At 31.9% G+C, this 24,260-nt stretch overlaps 3 protein-coding genes across 3 annotated transcripts; all 3 read left to right on the forward strand.

The window, feature by feature from the left end:
* Nucleotides 1–10,187: 10,187 nt before the first annotated feature.
* LOC131846822 (uncharacterized) lies at nt 10,188–12,754 on the forward strand. Its single transcript, XM_059196234.1, has 4 exons — nt 10,188–10,256; nt 11,356–11,447; nt 11,607–11,805; nt 12,409–12,754. The coding sequence occupies exons 1-4, from the start codon at nt 10,242–10,244 to the stop codon at nt 12,517–12,519; spliced, it is 417 nt and encodes a 138-aa protein (XP_059052217.1). The 5' UTR covers nt 10,188–10,241; the 3' UTR covers nt 12,520–12,754.
* Nucleotides 12,755–13,325: 571 nt separating this feature from the next.
* Nucleotides 13,326–14,984, forward strand: LOC131846816 (cytochrome c oxidase subunit 6A1, mitochondrial-like). Its single transcript, XM_059196226.1, has 3 exons — nt 13,326–13,507; nt 13,771–13,919; nt 14,766–14,984. Exons 1-3 carry the CDS (start codon nt 13,420–13,422, stop codon nt 14,844–14,846), a joined length of 318 nt encoding a protein of 105 aa, XP_059052209.1. The 5' UTR covers nt 13,326–13,419; the 3' UTR covers nt 14,847–14,984.
* Nucleotides 14,985–16,438: 1,454 nt separating this feature from the next.
* Nucleotides 16,439–24,140, forward strand: LOC131846771 (sec1 family domain-containing protein 2-like). The gene is made up of 9 exons (XM_059196165.1): nt 16,439–16,706; nt 17,130–17,381; nt 17,935–18,240; nt 18,764–18,936; nt 19,984–20,210; nt 20,741–20,910; nt 22,083–22,369; nt 22,929–23,090; nt 23,326–24,140. Exons 1-9 carry the CDS (start codon nt 16,530–16,532, stop codon nt 23,531–23,533), a joined length of 1,962 nt encoding a protein of 653 aa, XP_059052148.1. The 5' UTR covers nt 16,439–16,529; the 3' UTR covers nt 23,534–24,140.
* Nucleotides 24,141–24,260: the final 120 nt, after the last annotated feature.

Genomic DNA, 24,260 nt, shown 5'->3' on the forward strand with positions numbered 1-24,260 from the left:
TCTAAAAATCACGTGTAGGTAAGAAGTCGCTGGCACTAGTCGATAATAAACGTAATAGTAAGAGATACGGCACAAAAATATATACCCTCACCTCTAATTTGATAATGACGACATTTATATGTTAGATAAACTGATTAAAGAGAAAGAGACTAAGATTCATAAATCGTACATGTGTTATCTGGCTGAATCTGGGGTCTGTAGTATTAAATGATATGGATACATTTTTAATTACATATATTCCCTTATTAGTTATTCATGAAAATCAAGCATAAGTCGATGTAGTACACAAAGAATTGAAAAACACAAATTATTAGACCTACAAGAATGTAGGTACTGGTAATAAAAATAAATAACCGCAAGCAAAGTATAATTACACACTAGCTGAGCCACGCAACTCCGTCTGCGCCACGCTTCATTGACATTTATCATCATACTTCTGCTATTATATCATTTACAAAATATGTTTTGAATTATAGCTTGTGTTATCCTGATATCTAAGATATATTACTGTAAAGTTTCATCAAAATCCGTTCAGTAGTTTTCGCGTCTTACTTATTGATGGATTGATGTTTATTACTCTTAATAAACATCAATTCATCAATAAGTAAGATTCTAACGAAATCTCTCTCTAATCTCGAATCTAATAACTTATATATATTGACATTGTTAAATAATATAAGAGGGTATCTATTTCTTATGCTGTTACTTAGACTACAAGTATATAACTGCATCGACAGGTACATACAAGTGGTGACAGCTGACAAATATGTTTGTACAGTAAAATAACAAAACAGGTATCCCGCTTCGTTTCCAATTTACCGCTATACCAATCGACTACTCTTTTTGGGGGCATTATCTAGGCGGTAGCGGTCATCATTATAATGATTTGAGTTAAACCTAAATATTTAATATTAGGTTTTTCCAATTTATAATTATAATATTACTAAATACTTGTATAATAAGTGCATTATTAATACATTAAAGTTTATTTATGCTGCATAGTTCTGTGCTGCTTCTTACTCTTTAGTTGTTTTTGTAAAATTAACATATAAAATGTTAATTTTCCAAAAACAACTAAATAATATTAATATCAATTCGGATATTTTAATAAGTGTGTCTATATATAATACTACCTCTCCCGGCAAATGTTGTTTTGCCATATAAATTATTAACGATATAAAAAATGGGGGATGGTGATAGAAGGGAGAAAATTTAGGATTGTATGTATTTTTCAATCCTAAATAATTATAAAATGAAAATAAAATATTATGTCGAAAAGATAAAAAATATATATTTAGGGGTACCACTTAGGGGTATAAAAAATAGATAGTAGCCGATTCTCAGACCTACTGAATATGCATATAATATTTCATAAAAATCTATCAAGCCGTTTGGGAGGAGTATGGTAACTAACATTGTGACAGGAGAATTTTATATATATACCTACTAGCTGTCCCGGCAAACGTTGTTTTGCCTTAAAATAAAATAAAAATAGGGGTGGACTACCCCTAACAGTTAGGGGGATGAAAAATAGATGTTGGCTGATTCTCAGACCTACTCAATACGCTCACAAAATTTCATGAGAATCGGTCAAGCCGTTTCGGAGGAGTATGGGAACGAAAACTGTGACACGAGAATTTTATGTATAAGGTATATATAAGATAAAAATATATACATGGATTGTATTCTAAGGATTTAAAACTTTAATAATGAAATATATAAAAGAAGAAAAAATGGGTATCAATAAAAAATAGAAAAGTTTAAACAAAACGACCTTCATGTTAACAAAACGACATCATTGTCATAGCACAATTAACCATTTAGAAATAACATGTAATTTTAATTTATTTTGATATTTTCCTTATAATGCAAAAGTTGTGAAATTTCATTGTTAACAGTCAACTAGGTAGCTTCTACTTTCTCCAGCGTGTCACATACCTATATTTTATTTTCGGGTCTTACAATTGATCCAGTTATATGTTTAGTGATACAAATCTTATCATATTATTATTTATTATTAACCAATTATATCGTGCGGTATTGTTTGTGCCACGTAAGTGATGGTCTTTCTGTATTTTTTTGAAGTATGCAATCACATACATTTAAAAAGATACTGAAATCATTGGAATCGCACGTCCCTATGAGCGATTCCAAACAATGGCATGAAGACCATGCAATGATGGTGTCAATTACATTAAAATTTATTTAAGACTTTGGAACATATACATTCTAGTATATCCATGAAGATTTTGTATTTGGCTAGTATTAATTACGGGTTTTAATTGCGAGTGGGTTCATAGAGTCAAGACCAAAAGATTGTAGAGTTTAACGTGCAATAAATACCTATATTCTTACCCATGACTTAATCCACTGACTAACAGTCAGCTTACCGTGGAAAATACCAACCCAAATATGTAATAGGTACTGTGTTCGTTGTGAATGTTGAAAGTATGAGATATGGCAGTGAAATTGTAGTGTACGATGGCATAACTTATTAGTACTTCAGAATGGCAACGCATTTAGGGGTACTGCGGGCGTCACATGATAAAGTGATGCCGTGAACGTGTTTCTCAATGTAATTACATACCTGTAACGTCATGTTACATTATATACATACCAATTTATAAAAGTACTCATATTTCCTTATCGAACCAAGTGTTTACTTGGAGGCGTTTGAGTCATGAAATAACACTATAAGTGCCATAAATACGGTGCGGAGGTTGTCAATTGTCATCATTATAAAATGATCATTAAATGATAGTCCTAGCCATCAGACGTGAACAGCATTTCCGAGTTTAATAATCTGAAAATATGAAAATGTATCAGCTCTACGAGTTATTTGTCTGTTCAATAAAGAACAATTTTTTTTTTAATATTTATTATTATTTAATATATCTCAAACTTGTCATGTCAGTTCTTCTTTCAATTAACTGTCCAGTCATGGAAAATACTGTTAACAAGCCAAATTTTATAAACAGGCTTACATTCAGATATTCTCGAAATTTAAGCATATCAAGTATTGCCTTCACCACACCATCGGTAGTTGACGGTGCCTCTGACTATCCCATCTACAATGACAGTCGTGAAAATGCATAATTTCAAGACTTTCAGCATAACTGTTTTTCGTAAGTCGTAACTGTTATGATGACTGCTGAAGTAATAAGTACATACCTGATATTTTGCAAGTAGGTACATACATATAAGCATCTTACTTACTCCGAATGTATATTATTTTTATTTTAACTATAACCTCGGGTATATCTTACAGTAGCTACTGGCAGTTCCGTACTTTTTCATATGATGTAGGTATGTATCTGAACGAAAAACAACATTAAACAATCTAAAACTATTAATATTTAAGTAAATCGACTCGAAACTTACCAGATTTCGTTTTAGTTCCTAGTATTTCGACATTTGTTGCGACTGCCACCATCAACTCAAAAGCATAATGAAATTCTGGTAAAATCCTGTTATTCTTTATTACACTGCATGCGTTAAATTTTAAAAAAAGTTGTAACTAATAAAATATAAGTATTCCGATGGCAGACCCATTTAGTGTTATGCTTAATAAGATTTTATCGATATTATCCTTGTATATATCCTGTGATATATAAGTAATTCATTAACTAACGAAGCGAACTATAATCACTATAACGAAGTATTTGGCGCCCTTGACGGTTTAGCGGTTTAGCACACCGCTTTAATTTCCATGGTCGCGGGTTCGATTCCTGACACGGTTCAAACAGTTGTAGTAATGTTTATGACGGCTTGTATCGGTCTAGGTGTTAGGTGTTTTCTGTGTATATTACGTATATATTTACATAAAAAAATATCTGAGTATTTTATATCAGTTGTCTAGCACCCATAACACAAGCTCTGCTTACAGAGTCACTAGAGAACTCGGTGTTAATTGTCCAAGGTTATTTATTATTATTTTATATTCTTATTATACGAAGCTCTTTGACGTTAACAACTCCACCAGACAATCTTATACAACGGAGTTGATTTTTCATCATTTTCAGATTGACTAGATTTGTTAGTGGATGAGTATATCACTAACAAATCTAGTCAGAAAAATAAGTTTTATAATTTCCAGCGGGAATTTGTACAACGGGTTCCGTGAATTTACAAATATAGTACATAACATAAAACTTGATATTTTTATAGTACGTACGTTAGGTTTCTTACACGTAGAATTCCAGACTTTTCCATGTGATCAGCCGATCTATTCTAAAAATCAATCAATTCAATCGTGCTACATTGCATATTTTTCTGCCTTTGTATGATTTACAAACAACATAATAATTTTATATTTTGTGGTCAAATAAAAATCTATATAATTTATTCGATTTACCTTTTTTAGTGGGATGGCAAACAAGCTAATAGCAAATGGTAAGTGGTAACCATTACCTACGTTTTAAAAAAACTGTACAAAATAATTTGGATTCAAATCGACATTGAGATAAAACGGCAGTCAAATCTTCAGGAGATATCAGGTCCACGAAGCTGTAGTAAAAAGGTTGTATAGTGAGTGGCTTATAATTTAAATCCTATCACTTTTTACGGACCTAATGTAATAAATATTACTTTAGTGTGCATAAAAAAGGTTTTAATAAATATTTATTACTTGGGGACCATATTTTTACACGAAATTAGAATGAACTTCAAACGCCGCACCGTTTATTTAACTTGCAAGATACCTATTCTACATTATCACAAAATACTTATTAAATACAAGTTGGTATATTTATAGCATGTCACATCATGATGTTCATAAGAAAATGAAATTAGAAAAAAGCTATCTACTTTAAACTAAAAACTTATTTATTTATTGGGTCAGTTTAGATCAAATTATTAGATAGACAAATTTTACATGATATATCTGATGTAATTGTGTATCAACACAATTACATCAGATATATATAACACATTACAATATTTAATATATTTAGCGCAACCATAATTATAGGCAATATGCGACATATACATGAAAAAATTGTGCTTTCAATTAATAAAATAAGTGACGTAACAATGTACTTAAAAATATTTTACAGTACTGATTCAACTAGAAATAGATAGATAATCTTTATTCACTTAATTCATTTAATATAAGCACTTTTGATAGATTGATAGATTTGATTAGAACATATAATACTATTGATAATTCGACAACCTCGGTGGTCTAGCATAACCCTTTACTTCAGATCGTCGCGGGTTCGATTCCTCGTTGGGTGCAAACATTTGTATTCATGAGTATGATTACCCATAACACAAGCTCTGCTTGTCGTGTGTCTACATCGCGCTGTGTTAATTTAGTTAAAGGTTATTTATTCATTCATCTGCAGAATTTACTATAATTGTCATTTTGGAAGAAAGTATATTACAGCATTCTTTATGAATTCTTGTTTTTCTGCGTCGATTCAATTTATGTATGCAACTAGAATAGCAAACAAGCTGACGTCCCACCTGATCATAAGTAATAACCGTCGCCTATATAGGAATATGCGGTTTAATAGTGACACGTAGATCACGTGATCATGTGACACTCATGCGTTACCATTATAATACTATTCCTGTCTTAGCATACCTCTAGTCTTAAATGAATGCTCCTTCTAATAAACACTCTCCAGACTTTTGTTGTACGACAATTGGCAAGTGTACATTATCTTTGAGAGCGTCATGGCCTACTGGTTTACTACCCTGAATTACGCCTGAAAAATCGTGAGGTCAAATCTGGCTGATGAAAAAAATAACTTTGTGTGTCAATTTATATTTCTTATTGACTCTCCGGTGAAGAAAGTATTGATATCAAACCAAAAATTGAGGTGCGGCAGTATCACTCCCTGTCACATTTGATTCAAATATATAGTACTAAATATGTCAAGTGTTGCGTTCACCACAACATTGACAATACCTCTGACATTACTAAAACATGCCATAACGGGGCACCAGTGGAGGACGATAAAATGAGCATGAACTCAGTTTACTTAGCCCATCTTGGCAATTGGCAATTTACCGCGCGAAATACAGGGCTTGTTAGCACGGATACTGCTTAGAACAATGACTAAATCACTACTTATTGTCCTTAGGGGAGTTGCTTAACAACTGGCAGTCAAGTAATTATTCAATGCAAATTAGATGAGCCCAAACTAACCGAGATTGTATTGTTTTATTAAAGAATCTCTATGAAGACTTTCCTGCTTTACAATCAGAGCATCTCATTATAAAATTACAATAATATTAGATTGTCCTTAATCTATGGCAAGAACAATACCAAACGATTTATGTAAGAGCTATGATGTAAGCAATATTTCAACACAATTAACTGTCACCGTTAAATTAAAAAAAAAGAATTTATTATGTTAGGAACGAACGTATCGTTCCTAACATAATAAATTCCATTTATTACTTAATTACTTAATAACTAAACATCACTAAATCGAATACAATTTACAAATGTACAATCAAAATTTACAATTGTACAAAATAAACATGGCACTTGAAAATAAAAAAAAAAAAAATTCTAAACAGAATAAATTAAAATTCAGTCTAATTCAAAATATCTTTAATCACGAAGATCTATTACAGACTCTTATGATATGTTAAATCTATGGTCAGTTTGGAATGATTTCGAGATTAGAAGAACTGTCGACAAAAGAAAAAACAACAGATAATAAAAATAAAAAAAAAAACAATATTAATTTATATGTGACATAATATTGCTACTATATAAAATACGGAACCCTATAAAACATGTTTCTAATTACAAGACATAAATAATTTCCTGCCCTCAATTTAAATATGTGACACACGTCTGTAGTATTCAGAGAAACGAGTTATTTATTAATTTATTGTACTAAAACTTGTGTGGATTTAACAGCTATTCGCTTCAGAATTCTAGTATAAATTAGACGAGTAAATGATTTTAATTAATTATAATATCTACCTGGTATTTCCTTAAACAAATAGTTATATTATACTCACCGCTACCACCACTACTATATTTTTTTATTCAATGGATTCTTAAAAAATTGTGGTAAGTATATAGAATACATAAATAGTAGGTATATAAGTAGTGCAAAAGTGGTATCGCACATGAACATATACCTGAATAGCACCACGTACATCACGCGATAACATGCCCGTGGATAACACTCATGCGTTGAATTTAAGAGGACTAATATATTATATCTCCATATCCTCTTCTATCCTATCCTCATATCTTTCTTCAACCAAAACATAGTTTCTAAAGCAAGTTGTTTGACGACCTGTGTTTTATGATATCCTTACTAATATTATAAATGTAAAAGTTACTCTGTCTGCCTGTCTCGCTTACACGTCAAAACTACTGCATCGATTTAAATGAAATTTGTTAAACAGATAGTGAAGACCTTCAGAAAGGACATAGGTTACCTTTTAATGTGAACAAGAGTTGTAAGGAGGTGGAAAGGGGAGATGAAAAGTTGTATGGAAGTATCGCCATTATCAAAACTAGTAGCTTGAAGCTTAGATATTTTAAACTACGCAACGCATTTTAGCAACAGATAGAGTGCGAACAGAGGCGGGTAACTAGTAACATATAAAATTTATTTCATGTAATTTAGTTTGCGGAAGACTTAATTGACTCTTGAAGGTCATATTTTATTATTTATTTCATACTTTTATTATAGTGGAACAATAAATTAAATAGGGTACAACATCAATCAGAAGAGTGGTTTTCCAATACCACTATAAAAGAGGAAAAATAGATTACCTTTTAAAACAACATGCCTCATAAATAAATAGATACATTTACTGATTATACTGCGAGTACACATACATTAGAAACGTTTACTATGTAAACATGATCTACAAACTTATAATATGTATATTAGGTTGATGACTATATATGAGTCATTTTAGTTATATTTTGTAGTTTGTCCTTATTGTTTACTTTATGATGTTGAGATTTAGTAACAAACAGCGAATATTTAGATTTCCAAACTTCTACGCAAGCAGTCACTTTAACATTTTTCTTTTCTTATAATCTGTGGGTAACGGCTGGGCTTTACAGCTTTATACAAAAAGTATACATTATATCCTGAGGAAATAAATTCATCTCTCCTAAGAATCTCCTTCAATTTTTGTCCCTCATGGGGGCCCTCACAGCACAATAAAGGGGCGAGCACAATAGATCTATACAGATCACAGCGTTACAGGTTTTAACACCTACGAATAGCCCAAATACCCAATAAAAAAATATAGCTTCATCGGACGAAAACTGGGGCGAGTGTACCTTAAACCAGTGGAAATGAGATTTAAAAAATAAGATTGTCTATTTACATAATTTAATTATTTGTATTATTGTCTGATTTTCGCCATGACTACAACGCTTTCCATTTCTACTTAAAGGTTACCTGGTAGAGAATGCCATATGTAAAACTTTGTACACTTTTTATTGTGCAATAAAGAATAAGTAATAAAAAAAATAGTAGTACCACAGAATATAATAGAATATAATATTTTCTATTCGTAGTAGTACCGTACAGTCCCTTATATGCCTTCTATTAATCAATCATCCCTTACATTGTTGGTAATAACACGCAAACACGAGTTTATTAAATATATACTTATATATAATTTTATTCTTCGGCAATTTGTTAATACATTGTCTACTTCCTATCATATTAAAACCATTTCCATTAAAAAAATATCACCAATTTAGCATGAAAGACGAAAAATTAGACACTTGGAATGAGAACCTTTTTTTGAAGGTGGTTGAAAAATAGGTGGGTACATACTACCTGATTAAACTAAATAACAAGTAATCAAATATCTTGCCTATTTCATATTCACAAATGCGGTCGAATCGTGACTAGACAACGTAAACATTAATATTATAACCTACTTGTGTTGGTCGATTTGATAAAGATAAGGATTGATAGACTCTCGGCTGAGATACGAGTAACGGTTCTCTGTTCCTAATTACTGAATGAGTGACAGCCAAATGGAGATCAGGTTAAAAATGAAGTCTTGCACTTTTGTTTATTTAGAATGCATAAATAATTAAATACAGAACAATTTTTATCAAAAACGGACCACAATTTGAATATAATTAATATGAGACTATTAGTCTCATATTAATTAGGGTTTACTAGTGATGAAGCAATGGGAATAATTAAAATCAATGCTGAATCAAACACAAGAAAAATACGGTAGAATTTAAACCATAGAAGAAGCTCATAGTAAATATATAACAGGTTTATTAATGCGTAGCATGCAGTCTATATATAGATTGTCAAAGTTAACATAATCGCTATTTAGACACCTATTAATAGGTTTGTAATAGAAATTCATGACCTTAAGTAAATAATGTCAGTCTTCAGTCCTTTACTTAACACAAAACCGATTTTAGTATCTCTACATACCCGTAAGTTGTATTAAAATCGTATTTAGTACTAAATTACAATGGATTTATAGTATTTAAATATATACATATATATTCATATCAAAATACTATTACTCATATCATAACTTAATTTTTTAGGCTTAAGTTCTATAACAGATAAATACACAAGGCAGAAATGTTTGTCGACTCAGTGTCCTATTGAAGGTGATTTAAAATCATGTTCTAAAGTAAATTTTTACTGTCCTTATTTTAATGTAAAGTAGTTATATGATAATATATAGTATATGTTTGTCTGGGTGTTTTTCTATGTGTGCACTTACAAAAATTTGTTGTTTAGTACCGAATAAAAGCTCTGCTTAGTTTGAGAGTTGTACCTAGTAGAAGTACGTAGTTTACTGCCTAAATTTAATCAGAATGGTCATGAGTTCAAATCTCGCCAAATCCATAAAAATAATTGTCCAAAAAATTAAGAAATTATGGCAGTCGGCTCCGTTTTGTTGGATTCAAAGACACGAATGTGGATATGTCAATTGTCGCGTTCACAACAAAGGCGACAACTGACAAGAGGTCTACTACTCTGTCTTGGATAACAGTCATGATACCTTTACAACATTTATTATTACAATGTATCAGGTTAATATTACAGCGTCCTAAATCCGCCCCTTTATGTTCAATATCGCCACCTTGTTAACGTTCCATAATTCGATAAACGCGCAATCATGAGGGCGTGCAGTAAATTCCAGTTATGCGATTAAGAGGCAGGGTCCCTATTTTTAGCTGGACAAGTGAATTTATCTTTTTTCTCTCCGAGCCCGGGGATGGGTGCTGGTTTCTCGGGATCGCCTTAACTCTTATGTGGTTTATTCAGGTTGTGCTTTTTTTAATCGCTTAAATGTGTGTGTTGTGGAGTTCAATTGCATTACACTGATACTTCACGTCTGATTTAATCCGCAGTTAGTTTCATATCAGAAAATTACATAAAGACTAATCACTGGTTTATACGTTATTAATGTTATAAATTAAAATTATTATACTAATCTATACATTTGACAGTATTAAATTTTATACATAGAATATTTTTAATATGTATTATGATTCCCACATACAATATAATACAACCTATTTACCTACACGCCACATCTCTTACAGGATCTGTACAGTACTCTATAATACTGTCTACCTTTGCACATATGTATAATCCATAAAAAAATATATACATATACAGTGCAGCATATCTTTTATTCTTTAATTACTTACATATAGGTAGGTAACTATTTGAAACTTGGTGTGTAGAACTTTCTTTCTTTGTTCCAACCAATAAATCTTTGCCACCCCATTTGTAGTAATTATTTTGAATAATCGCCACTTAAGTATCTACTTGTATTAATTAATGCCTAACATTGTACTTCAAGTAATATAATATGGAGGTCGTATTATTAGATTTCTCAGAACTTGTTCAATAAAATCTCCACCCATTTTAGACCAACATGCCTTTGTGAATTGTTAGTGAAAACAATAGTTTAAAGTAATAATAATCGCACTGGATTAATAAATTTATTAGTCAATAAGATAAATGTTTACATAATGCAAAATAGTTGTTATTTTTTCTACTGAAAATGGCTAACAAGCTGTGAACCCGCCTACGAGAAACGGGTGATCATAATGGACAAAAGTATTACGTTATCGATATTATTAAAATAAGTACAATAGGCTGCTCTAGTTTAGCGGCTTATGTCTAAATTCCTTTCTGACCGAGTTTGTATAAAATGTAGGTATAATTTTTTTTATCTAACATGTGCAATTCAATGAAAGTTTCCTGACAGATTCTTTCAGCATAAGTCTTTGTACTGAAACGAAAGTACACTAACTCAGCAAGAAAGACGCCATGATGGTACTGAATACGTATACTAAAATGCTAACATTGATTTTGGAAGGCTTTGTTGATATAAACTGTGTTTTCATTGCAGTATCCAGCACCGGCAGTCGTTAAGCGAGAAGACAATGAATCTAATCCAGAAAAGAAGTCAATAGATATTACAAATGGTGAATCAATCAAAATGTAAGACGTCATGTAATTTTAAAGATAATTTGACTAGGAGACATACTAGTAGTATCCGTAATACCGTATACCCTATTTTGGCGTAAACGTAATTTGGTTTTGATCTCTGTATTAAATATAGTAGATAGTTCCGAAAATGTAATGAAAATGACATTTCAGTATTGACAAGGAAACCACTCCAGAATATCGACCTCCAGGCACGCTCCCAAATAGTGCAAACATGTTAACAAATGCATCACGTGGTTTACTATTGCGCCTGCTAGAACGGGATCCCCGAGTTCGCATGAGAAATCTAAGACAATTACAACAAAGCGCTTTTTACATGGGATTCAATTTTGAACATGTCAAAGCTAGAAAGGTATGACAGTAACCTATTAAATTTAAATTTGTAGTATGTATTGCTAATCTCTACTTACTATTTAGACTTTACTCTATATAGACTATGTAAAGTTCCGTGTGTCATATCGTTGAATAGCAGAGAGGATGGACTTACTGCCTCCAGATTTGTAGTCTATTTTGTCTTGATAAAAATCTTTTAAATTTAATTATAACCAGAAATTGTAACAGTTATTTGATACAAACAAAGATGAAGATAACGTTTGAAAGATGAATTATTGCCATGAAATTACATGGTACGGAGGCATTACATCTTAGCCATCCGACACTTTCCATCCAGTGGACAGTCTCTTTGTTTGCTTTTCGAGTTATCTAAAAAAATATTGATATGATTTTGTTTGGAAGAAAATAAATACTGATATAAAAATAAATAAATAAAATAAAACCTTTATAAACTTCCAACTTACATTAAATTGGAATTAGCTTAGGAATTTCCCGTTAGTCGAAGCCTTATCCCATAGTACCTATTCTGAATTAATAGGTCAACGCGTCCGTTCATATTCAATGAATTAAATACTGCAGAGTGAGTATATATTTATTCTGATTATGATATGTTTTTTTTCAGATGTCACCTAAAATTATGTTTGAGCACTACTTTCCCGATGGACTCCCTGAAACATCAGTACAAGATCTCAAAGAGCTTAATGCTTTGTTTGATCAAGCTAAAATACAATAGTTGATAGTTCTAAATAAATGTGATCATACAATAATACATGTATTGTTATACATATAGGTGCCATAGTAATAGTAAATGAAGTGAAATGTTTAATCTTGTTTTACAACTCCGGTATTTGACCGCCATCTGTTGTATTTACTGCATAATTCATTCCATATTACAACATTCCAATACAGGCAGTAAAGGCTATTAAAATGAATCTCAAGAAATTATTAGTCAAAACTATATCGTCAACGTAGGATTTTATTTTTGTAACTAATAAATTTACGTTCTTTTATAATTACCTGGTTTTATTGTGTATCTATTACATTATCAAGTGTAACACATAATACGAGTAATTTATTGAAATCATATTATTTGCCTAATATACTATACTATTGTACGTCACTTGTTATCTAAAAGACAAATTTTCCAATGTGTACCTCTATATATTTCTTGAATCTAACTACAATAATATATTGTCAACAATATATTGTCTTTACTGTACTGCCCAATATTCCTGACATAGGTACATATACTATCATGTACCTATGTCAGGAATATTGGGCAGTTTAATACATTAACTTGTTATCACAAAGTACATAGAGATGCTAAGCATTATATTACTAAATACCATAACAATATTCCTACCAAACGAGAATGATTCAACAAAAACAAATCTGAATATTGTGAGTTTTTTATTTCAAAATATATTAAAAGTGAACATATTTAAGTGAGCAAGTAGTCACTACGTCTGTGTATGGCAACACATCTTGTCAAAACTAGCTCCAGATTTATTTTCATAGAGAAATAACTTTGACTTAAGAGGTTATTGACAGCTGTAGAAACTAAAATTTATCATTCGATTGCAGCCTACTGTTTTCAATTTATCGTATTTTGTATATTTTACAAAATATAAAAATGACCTCCATTGTACAACGGGCTGCCTTCGCCTACCTCAAGAATAATGCTCGTTTATCCCACTCGGCAACTGCTGGAGGACATGGCGGTATGAGACTAGAAAACCATTAAAATTTCAATTATGTAATCATCTAACCTCATAAGCCTTATCACAGCTTATTGATTCGCCACTTTTATAAATAGGCGCCTGTATAGTTTAGTCAAGAATTATAACTCTCTTCAATTGCAATTTACTGTCATCCTGTTTAAATAATAGTATTTTAAATTTGTATAGATTGGTTCAATCGATAAATATTATATGTAGATAATTTATTATAATTATATATATTCCATTATAATTTTTTATTACAGGTGGATGGCAGCTGTGGAAAAGGCTATCTCTCTTTGTAGCATTCCCAGCAGTGGGTCTTGGTATGGTTAATGCATACCTGGGGCATCAGGAAGGACATCATGAACAACCACCATTTGTTGCCTATGAACATTTGCGTGTTCGTACAAAGGTACTACAATACAATAATAATAATGATAACCCTTCTCAATTTAAAAAGAGCCATCTAGTACTAAGCTCAACAGAGCTTGTGTTATGGGTACTACAGTTTTCTAGTACCGATAACAAAAGCTCTGATTATGTATATGAATACTTAATTATTATTTTAAAAACATAAAACATAATATAATAAACACCCAGATCGATACAAACAATCATATTCATGAGTACAAAATGTTTGCACCATACAAGAAATTGAACTCCCAACTGTTGGAAGTATGGAGGTGTGCTGAACTGCTAAACCACAGTGGCAGTCAACCTAAACTTAGTTAAACTAATTTCATAGTAGTATTTTTGTTATGAACTGGAATGGTAAATAAGCTGACAACCTATCTAACAGTGGTAATATAGTATGCCCATCTGGAGCCCTTCATGCCAATCGGGAGAACCAATATACCATTCTTTGCCTGTATGAACCATTCACTGCCACAATGGCAGTGAATGGTTCATACAAACAACAACATATGCTGCTGAAATAGGCGAGACAGAGGTGCCTATACAGATATCTTCGTACAAAGTCTACTTCTAGTTATATTTATTAATTATCAATATAATTAAATGTGATATTAATTCTCTATACATCTTGTATGATAATTATTAACAAACGGATATTCATATTCATATCCATAATGTTATTCAGTATATATGCTAATATTAATAGTTATTTATTGCCAGTCATTGTTTTACTCTTCTATACATTCCATGCAAATTTTATCTTACTGAAATCCAGAAAATGGCAGTATATCAAAGCACTATGAATATTGAAGAAAAATTTGAATATTGTTTTTTTTTATTTCAGCGTTTCCCATGGGGTGAGGGCCAAAAATCTTTCTTCCACAACCCACATGTCAACGCTCTTCCCAGCGGTTATGAACATTAATTATAATTATTAGACATTCATCTACCATCTGTTTTATTTATAATTTGTCTATGGTTCTATTAGCGAATACACGCGCAAGCGCGCCACTAGACTACAAATGTATTGTGATAAGTAATTAAAACATTAAAAATTACACTGTTAGATTTTATTAAACCTTTTTTTACTTTTATATTGTAATATAAATGTTAAAATACCTGTTACCCATATAATCTAAAATGTATGCCAATTTGTTGAGATCTATAACAAAATAAGTATTTCAGCATGTAATACATGCAAATAGACCTATAAAACATAAATATACTTCTTCATCTATACATTATATATATATTTTTACTTCTACTGTTCACCATCAACAGATAATGTATTCCTATATTCTGGAACCCAAGTGATCTTGGACAGTGCGATTTCAGAGCTTCCTCCCGCGTACGTTAAAGACTACAGCATAGAGTTTTTATAGAAGGGTATATTAAGGTTTAATCGTTTATTATCATATAGCATTATACCCTATGCTTGTTTGCCATGCATTAATAGAAAAATATTAATATTACATAGGCATAACGAAAACGTGACGAGAAGAAAATTGTCTCTGTGTTAACTGTTTTTTTCTTAATGGATGATAATGGAATTGTGCATTCGCCTGCGGTAAAGGAGTACGCTGGCGGAGCACTAACGGAGGATGATAAGATGAATATGGTCAAGTCAATTAGCCCATTGTGACAAATTCACCAGGAATTTATCACGGTTTCTAGAGACAACTGCGTGGAGGTCAACCAGCATGGTAGGTGCATTGCTAATAATGAATCCACATTACTAACAATCCCCGTTACCCGTTTGTAAACTGTTAAAGTTTTACGTAAAAATAGCAAGAGGAATTAGAATGAAATTTTCATATGTTGTTAAATGAGGGTTACCATATAGGCTAAAGGAAACTTACATAAATGCGAGTTATTTTTTTTTATTATTATTATTTGATACTTTCAGATTGATGTTTTTCTAATTAAGCTGATACTTACAGTCTATAAACTTTTTTGTTTTTGCGAAGACAAATTCGATATTACCTATTTTGCTAGCTTTTTGCTATTAATAAATAGCGTTGTGGTGCTATCGTAAAATTAACACGTATTATCGATAATTATTGGTCACTCAGAAACATTTTGTCTTACGCACAATCTTCCTTATTTATTTAAAAGTCATTAACATAAAATTATAAAATATTGTTGCATCAAAATTATTTTTTAGTTGTAATAATAAAAAAACTTTATTAAAATTAGAAAACTGTCCCCAATTATGGGAGAATTTCTTAGGTTAGAATAAGTTCATTATAATTATAAATGCTATTTTCTCTTTCAATTTAAATGAGTTGTAGATATAATTTCATGATCATGATCAATTGTATTAGGACTTATGAATTTTAACGGAATAAGAATTTTGCAAAAAACCGGCTTAAACCGTTTTAAGCACTTCCGTTTTTTTGGACTGGATTATCAATCACTATTTCTGTAATGTCAAAATTGTCAAACGAACTTGTATAGTTTCAATTATTTAAAAAATTTAATTTTTCATATACATTTATATCATCTATAAATATTGATTTAATGGATTTTTATTAACAGTTCAATTACTTATATTCTCGATTAAAATTTCTAATGCAAAATTACTCGCAGTGTAATCCTCTAGAACAAAATGTCAACTTCTGTGAAAGAATTCAGCACTGCCTGGTGGTCGGAAGTATATAATCGTATTATTGGTGCTGTTGTCTACCTGGACGATGCTAGTGCCGAGTGTTTACACTGGGATGGTGGGTTATTCAATCTGCTTACTGGAGGAGCAGTTTCGGTTAAGAGTTTATCGCCATTTGAGGTAACAATATGTTTTGTGATATCAACTGTAGCTTTACAATTTATACAGTTCATCAGCCAATATACTCGTCCAAAGCATCTGTGTGCATTATGTATGGAAGTAGTAGATGGGTAATAAGCTTCTGGTGTACATATCAATCTAAATTGAAATATATATTACTTTTTTTCTGTATGGTTGTCTGTATAGTCAGATTGACACATGCACAGCCAGATGTAAAGATCATAAAACTGCAGTAAAAGTATGAACTTTAAATCTTATTGAATTATTATATAAACCTAATCATTATATTTTATTAAATACAAATTGCTCTTTTATTAAAATTTAGTTAATTAGATCTTCTATTAAATGCCTGTAGATTAATAAATACTAAGCATAAAATAAATACTATAATAAGATTATTATCTAAAACATAACATTTTACAGTTTTCAAAAAAGGAACACAGGAAAGTTGTCTTCATAACTCAAACAACATCCACTCAATTACGTACAATAGCAGAGATTATCCATAACAGTGATTTTACACATTGCATACTGATATCATGTGCCAGCTTGGATACAGTTTACATGGAGCTCAATGAGGGGAAGGATGTAGGGGATGTTATAGCTGCAGGGAAGGGTACAATAGAGGCTACTAAAATTTTGGAGACTTTATTACTTGATGCTATTGGTAAATCGGTAAGAATACAATTTAAGTATATATTAATGTACATAATTGTGTTATTATAGAAAAAGCCAAAGTTATACATATAAATTAATGTTATATTTGAATATAGCCAATTATTTTAATACAGTGCCTAGTTTCAATTTCTATAGCATTTATTATTAAAAAAAATTGACAATAAGATAATGCAATTTACTTTGTCTTACTTATAAATACTGTCCTAATAGTAGACAGTTACATATTGTTCTACTATCTTTTATATATATAATAATAATATTTTGTATTACTTCATACAATTCCATTTTATAAAAGGTATCAAACCATAAAGTTATAAGCATTGTTTTCATATCAATTAGTCAAAACTTATTTCTAATAAAATAAGATTGAAGTTGCAAGGAGATTGAACTTAATTTATTTTTATTTTACTTCATAAAAATACATTTTATAAAAGGTATAGAACCATAAAGCTTGCATTTTTTGCGTGTGAAATAGTCAAATCTTTTTTAAAATGAAATCATATTACATCTTATGTAACAAGTTTGTACTCAATTTAATATTGTTTTGCAGCAAAGCATGGTGGAGGCTGTTCATATACCAATTTTTGCCATATCATTGACCAATGTTATATTTCTGACACCACCATATCAGAAAATATATCCAATGTATGATAGCAAGTTGATACCAGACACTGTCCCCCTAGATTTGTTCACATTGACAAGTGAGCAGAGATCTCAAGTGAGACGATTGGCTAGTGGACTTAATGCTATGTTTGATTCTATGAACCTGAAAGAAGATATCTTCTATATGGGAACATATAGCTCCTTGTTAGCTGGAGTTTTGGAGAATTCACCTGTCTGCTTGGCAAGGAGAAAGGTATTTAAAACAATTTAATAATGTGCTGTTTTGTAATTGGATAATTTGATTTATTTAATTAGGTAATTATAATGGTACTTCTATAAGAAACTACAATTTAAAATGTTCTAAATTATAATTAGGTATATATTTATGACACCTGTCTTCGTTACAGGCATGTTAAAAATGTTTTATTCTATTGTCTATTTTGAGAATATATAAATTAATTACAGTTAACATATAGATACAGTTCTGTGGTTGTAAATTCAAAATGCATATTATAAATATGTTTATTTAAAAATGTGTACTTTTAATGTATTTTTTGCTCAAATTAATGATGCCATCGGGCAGTGATTTTTGCCTTATTGATTATTTTAAATTTCATTGTCTAATAGTACAATAGACTTTGTACAACTGGTGGTACGCACCACTAGTGCGGGCCACTGGTGTTATGCACTCCCCAATATGATAATCTAGTGTAGGCCACTGGAGGCCCGCACTGGCGTGAACATGTTAATGTTAGTTTTTAATCTTATATTTTCAGAACTGTTCTAATCCTGCATCCCTTATAATAGTAGACCGCACATTAGACCTTTGTGGAGTAACTAGCCACAGCATGGAGTCGGTGCTTGATACAGTGATGGCTGTGCTGCCAAGGTTCCCTGGCCATTCTAATGAGGTAGCTGTTGATATGTCAATACTTTGCGAGGCTAATGTGTAAGTAAGAATTTAAATTATGTTGTATTTTGTTTTTAGGAGGCCTCAGTAACATTTCAAGAACAGATAATAAAAATAAAAAAGATTACTTCAAGGACTAATTTTATACAGTAATAGATAGTGGTCTATTACTGTATAAAATTAGTCCTCCTACATATTTTCAATAATATATTTTGTTATATCTGTCTGTATGTTTGCTATAATTTAAAAACCTACTGAATAGCTTTGCATCAACAGTGTCTTTCCTGAGGAAAGTTTAGTTGTATATTTCCTAAATATAGTGTAAATAAATATTTTGTGTAAAAAAATGTTTTAAGCGGAGGCGGGTCTCTCTGGTCCTTATGATGGAAAAATTGAGTTCTTAAAATAGTCATTAATTTTTCTTGCTTTTTTATTTATTTCAATCCCCTCACAAATATGGATAGCAACAAATGTAAATGCAAACATGCAGTATTTTTGATAATACAATGCATAAATTTACTATTACAATCAATTGTCGTGAGAATCTGGTGTCAGAAATATGTATAACCTGTAATACATAGCACCAGGCCACCAACCGAATATACATGTGATATAAGTTAAATAAATCATAAAGCTTATGCTACACTTACACTATAATAAGAGTTAAATGATACAGTATTCCCGTGCATGTCTGTGAGATGGCTACAACATAATAAATGCAAAGGAAAATAACACGCAACTTTTTGTTACCGTGACAGTTCAACCTAGTATTTTGATAAGTTAGAACAGAGACATGCACAATTAGGTTTTTGTTGAACTGATTGCACCAAGAATAAGTATGTTGCGGTTTCTATGTTGATTACACAATAACAGGCATGCGCCTGTTATTGTGTAATTATTTATTTTTAAAAACATTTATTCAAAAGAGCAACACACAAGTTTCTTGCTCATTGTTCTTGTGATGATTATGCTTTCCGAATGAGTGGTAGAATAAAAGAATATGACTATTCAAAAGAACTTGTATTGAGTTTATTTGCTTTCTTTCTCATCGAGAATGGAACCTTAAAATAAAAATGTTTTTTACAGTGTCAACCATCCCGACGACATGCAACTAAGTCCAGGCTGTCTGTACCATGCAAATAATGATTCATGCATGCAAACATTTGATTACATGATTAATAAGTCGCAGAAGGAAGTTATGTTCGACTTATACAACAAATTGTCTAAGATCGACATTCAAAGGTCACCAAGTCCTAAAACATTGATGAAGGTAACACCTCAGAGTGTTGAGAAGATTGTAACTGCTTCTAAAGGTGTGTACATATATTTTCTAAACTACTGTGAGTGTTTTTTATTTTATCTATTACTTATTACGAAACTATAGTTTCAAAAATGATTGAAATCAGTTAATGTTCGGCGAAATTATTGTAGACACAAAAAATAGACTATTTATTAAAAAAAAAATAAAGCCTCTAAAATAAAGTCTATTGCTATTTAAATAAAATAAATGTTAATGAGCAATTTTAAAGCCAAGGGAATCTCTTTTGAGCTTAGTGGGTTACTAGCCCAACTTAAACCGCAATGGCCCTGAGTTCGAGTCTCCGGTATTGGAAACATAAATAATAAACCAAATTAATAACGGTAAGCTTACTCCATTTGCAAAGGTACATATCCCGGTTTCCTACATTAGATTTAAATATACCCAGCGAAATTTTAGCAAGCCTTGCGGTCACCAGTTGGACGTCGACAGTTGCTAATTTGTCTGATAACCCCATTTTAAGTAACAGTCGTCAAGATCATGTCGGTCAAGTCATATATGTCATCGTCATATTATAATTTAAAGGCAATTACAACATAATCGAGAAGCATCTGGGCGTCCTCCAACAAGCAGTTGCAGTGGTGCAGACTTTGAAATCACCAAAGCGTGTGCAGATCGAGCTGCTGATGAGCCTCGAACGGCAGGTACTGCAGAACCTCGCCGCCAGTCGTGACTCCACTAGTGTGTTGCATCAGGTAATGGAAATGTGAAATTGAACTACTAAAGTAGTTCTCTGATTGCCCATTATACACTATATAAAGTATTCTATATCTATTCTCATGCACAATTATAGACAAAAATTGTAATTACTTTATTTTTACTATAATTACGCTATCATAATGTAAGAATACATATATACATTACGGAAACCTGACCAACGCTACTGTAAGCATTATTTATACGTATAATTAGTAAAAATCACGGGATCTTACCACGTTTTATATTTATTTGCTGAGTTCCCGATATTTCGGTAGTGTTTCAACCACCATGATCACGGGTAAACTGAAGAGCAGCGGGTAGATGGAAAATGAAATCTTTTTATGGGCAGACATATGCGTCTACCTTCACACGTCTTCGTTTGTTGCTACTACTGGAACTCGCTCGATATTCATCTCGGCAAACTGTACTCACAGTATCTTTACGCACATTTAATACACTTTTTGATCGCGTTTTTTGTTTTTGTTTAATTAAACCAATCACTGGATTCCAGGCAATAGAGAGCCTATAGCCGTCTTCTCGATTGAAATTTTTATATTTCTGTATTTCAATGGCCTCTCTAACCATTCTTGGGATATAATGCCGTTCTGATGTTAATACTTTTGGTTGGTGTAGTTCAATCCAGTGATTGGGTCCCGATCCCAACAAGTGTTCCGCTATGGCTGATTTACGTGGATCGTTGTTTTTAATAGCTTTTATATGTTCAGCAATGCGACGGGCTATTGTTCTTTTTGTCTGTCCGATGTATGAGCTCCCACAACTACAGTCCACCTTATAGACTCCAGGATGTTGTAGAGGAAAGTTGTCCTTAGGTGAACGTAACATTTGCTTTATGCTGGAACTCAGCAAATAAATATAAAACGTGGTAAGATCCCGTGATTTTTACTAATTATACGTATAAATAATGACCGCGTCAAGTTTAAAACAGTATGTAAGCATTATGACCTTCCCTATTAGTGATCAAATTCCGATCGTTATTGCATCTACAATGTTTCGCTTTTAAACGAGGCATCATCAGACAATAAGTAGAGTTTGCATATAGTTCGTATGCCTAGGTGACTATTCGGTGACCAGACTATATCGTAGCGTATAGTATATAGGCAAAATTTTAAGAAATTGATAAAAGTAAAGGATTTCTATTACTTTACAGATAAGTCATCTCATAAAAACCAGAAAAGAACGGAATCTTTCACTAGACAGCTTACTCGCATTGATTGTTTACGTTTACTCTCTTGTTGGTACCGAAGTGTCGTTTTCAAAGCAGCACGAAGACAGCTTGATTGAGACTCTCAGTGTAGCCATATTTGAAGACCACAAACAATTGTTTTCGAGTGAGGAGGGTGGACGTATCGCAACACCGGAAGAGTGTGACGACATATCGAATAAAATCATGAGACGCTTGAAAGATGTCTCTCAAATGAGAAAAATACTCCAAAAGTAAGTGGAACTTACACTTAAACTTTGATATATTTCTTGTAATATCTTTGTTATAAGCATACACTATTCAAAATACAGTAGCATACAATTAAATTTATCTATATTAGTATTATAAAGATGTAAAAGTTGTGTGTTTGTTTGTTCGGGGTGACCACGGGTTCTGCGGATCCGATTTTAAAAATTCTTTTATTGTTAGGAAGGTATAATGACTTTGTGTGCTATATAATATTACTACTATTTACTATCAATAGGAGCGGAGCTGCAATGAAAAATGTGGCAACAAATATTCATCTTGAGTGATTTCACTGCGTGCGTTGCGTTAATAGTTAAAGTTACGCAAAAAATATGTATGACGCTAATATGTTCTCCTTGAAAAGTTCTAAAAAGTCTCCGACAATATGTCTATCTTTTAAGGTTAATTCACAAAAACTTTTTTTCAAACAAACTTTTATAATAACTTTTTTTTTGTAATCAAAATTAATTCTAAAATAAAGCATTATTTGCGAAGGTGCTTTTATAAACATGATATTAATTCTTATCCAAATAAAAACTTTTATAGGTACAACTCTGTATTGAAGCCTTGCGAGACAGGTGTTGGACATGAGTACCGTGGTGTTCTACAACAGTTGGTGGATGATTTAGTGGATACTGAGCGACCAGAAATCACAGACCTGAGGCATAGGAATGAAGGGCTCAAAGATTTACTGCGGAGCGGGCTCAAGTAAGTTTTATTATTAACCTTCATTCAGTCATATAGGCACAGCTAGTTCAACAAGCTGTGCCCGCGACTTCGTCCCCGTGTTATCTATCTGACGAAGGTATCGGTAGTTCATTTATCATTAAAAAGAATATACTGATTTAGGGAGAAGTATAAAGAAAAATAAGCAATATATCAAGACAAATGAACATTCCAATTTTAAAAATCAATCATCGAATGATATATTTATATTTTCCAGCATTCTAACAAGTAAGAAAGCACGCAGTTCTAAACATCCACTGGACAACCCGACCGTTATACTATTCGTCATTGGCGGCATCACTGCCGAGGAATGCAAGCGGCTCCATCGCAGCATCATCACTAGTGGGGTCGATAACACTGTGCTCATCGGTTCCACGAAGCTGGTTACACCTGTTGAGGCTATGAGAGATGTGCTCCAGTTATAGCGTCGTCGGGTTAGCTAAATTTACGTTTCTAGCAAGTCTGTTATTTGTGGACGTACCCACTGTACGATTACCATATCATTCATCATTATCATTATCAGCCTACTGCAGTCCACTGCTGGACATAGGTCTCTCCCAAGGCATACCACTGGGCAGAATCATCAGCCCTTCTTGTGCAATCTTTACCCGCAACCCTACGTATGTTGTCGCTCCACCTTGCTACGGAGCGTACTATGCTACGTTTGCCAATTTAACCCTATAATTAGAAATACTAAAATCTTATATAATTATAAAAAAGTATTTTTTAACTTTTTGTCAAATGAAACGGATCACTGGATTTTAATCAATAGAAGAGAACAATTCAATATATAATTTATGCTTATTAAGTCGTCGACATTTTAGCGAATTAGGAGGTGAAATTATTATATTTAATTAAAGTGTAACTAACAAGAAATATAAAAATACAATAAACCAATCGTAAATGTACGTTAAATAAATGCTAAATGTACCTTTTACATAATTGTGTACCTACTATCATAAATAATACTAACCTATAAATAGCAGTCAGTTTAAAAAAATGTCGTGTGGTGTTGTCAACAATGAACTAGGATATGTAATGTGGAATGTCTATTGTATTTTATTATTACTTGCCTAAGACTTTCGAGTCAATGCAGTATGAATGTGTGAAACATTCATACTGCATTGACTCGAGAGTCGTCGCGCAGCATTT

Source organism: Achroia grisella, unplaced genomic scaffold (genome assembly GCF_030625045.1).
Source record: "Achroia grisella isolate CSIRO2021 unplaced genomic scaffold, CSIRO_AGI_Agris_v1 utg512, whole genome shotgun sequence".
Classification (NCBI taxonomy): Eukaryota; Metazoa; Arthropoda; class Insecta; order Lepidoptera; family Pyralidae; genus Achroia; species Achroia grisella.

Bases quoted from the DNA above. Each gene is read 5' to 3' on its own strand.
- LOC131846771 (XM_059196165.1), top strand. From the start codon at position 16,530: ATGTCAACTTCTGTGAAAGAATTCAGCACTGCCTGGTGGTCGGAAGTA. The intron at 16,707-17,129 runs GTAACAATATGT...AACATTTTACAG, and splicing joins AGAGTTTATCGCCATTTGAG to TTTTCAAAAAAGGAACACAG. The intron at 22,370-22,928 runs GTAAGTGGAACT...AAACTTTTATAG, and splicing joins ATGAGAAAAATACTCCAAAA to GTACAACTCTGTATTGAAGC.
- LOC131846816 (XM_059196226.1), top strand. From the start codon at position 13,420: ATGACCTCCATTGTACAACGGGCTGCCTTCGCCTACCTCAAGAATAAT. The intron at 13,508-13,770 runs GTATGAGACTAG...TTTTTATTACAG, and splicing joins AACTGCTGGAGGACATGGCG to GTGGATGGCAGCTGTGGAAA. The intron at 13,920-14,765 runs GTACTACAATAC...TTTTTATTTCAG, and splicing joins ATTTGCGTGTTCGTACAAAG to CGTTTCCCATGGGGTGAGGG.
- LOC131846822 (XM_059196234.1), top strand. The intron at 11,448-11,606 runs GTAAGACGTCAT...ATGACATTTCAG, and splicing joins AATGGTGAATCAATCAAAAT to TATTGACAAGGAAACCACTC. The intron at 11,806-12,408 runs GTATGACAGTAA...GTTTTTTTTCAG, and splicing joins AACATGTCAAAGCTAGAAAG to ATGTCACCTAAAATTATGTT.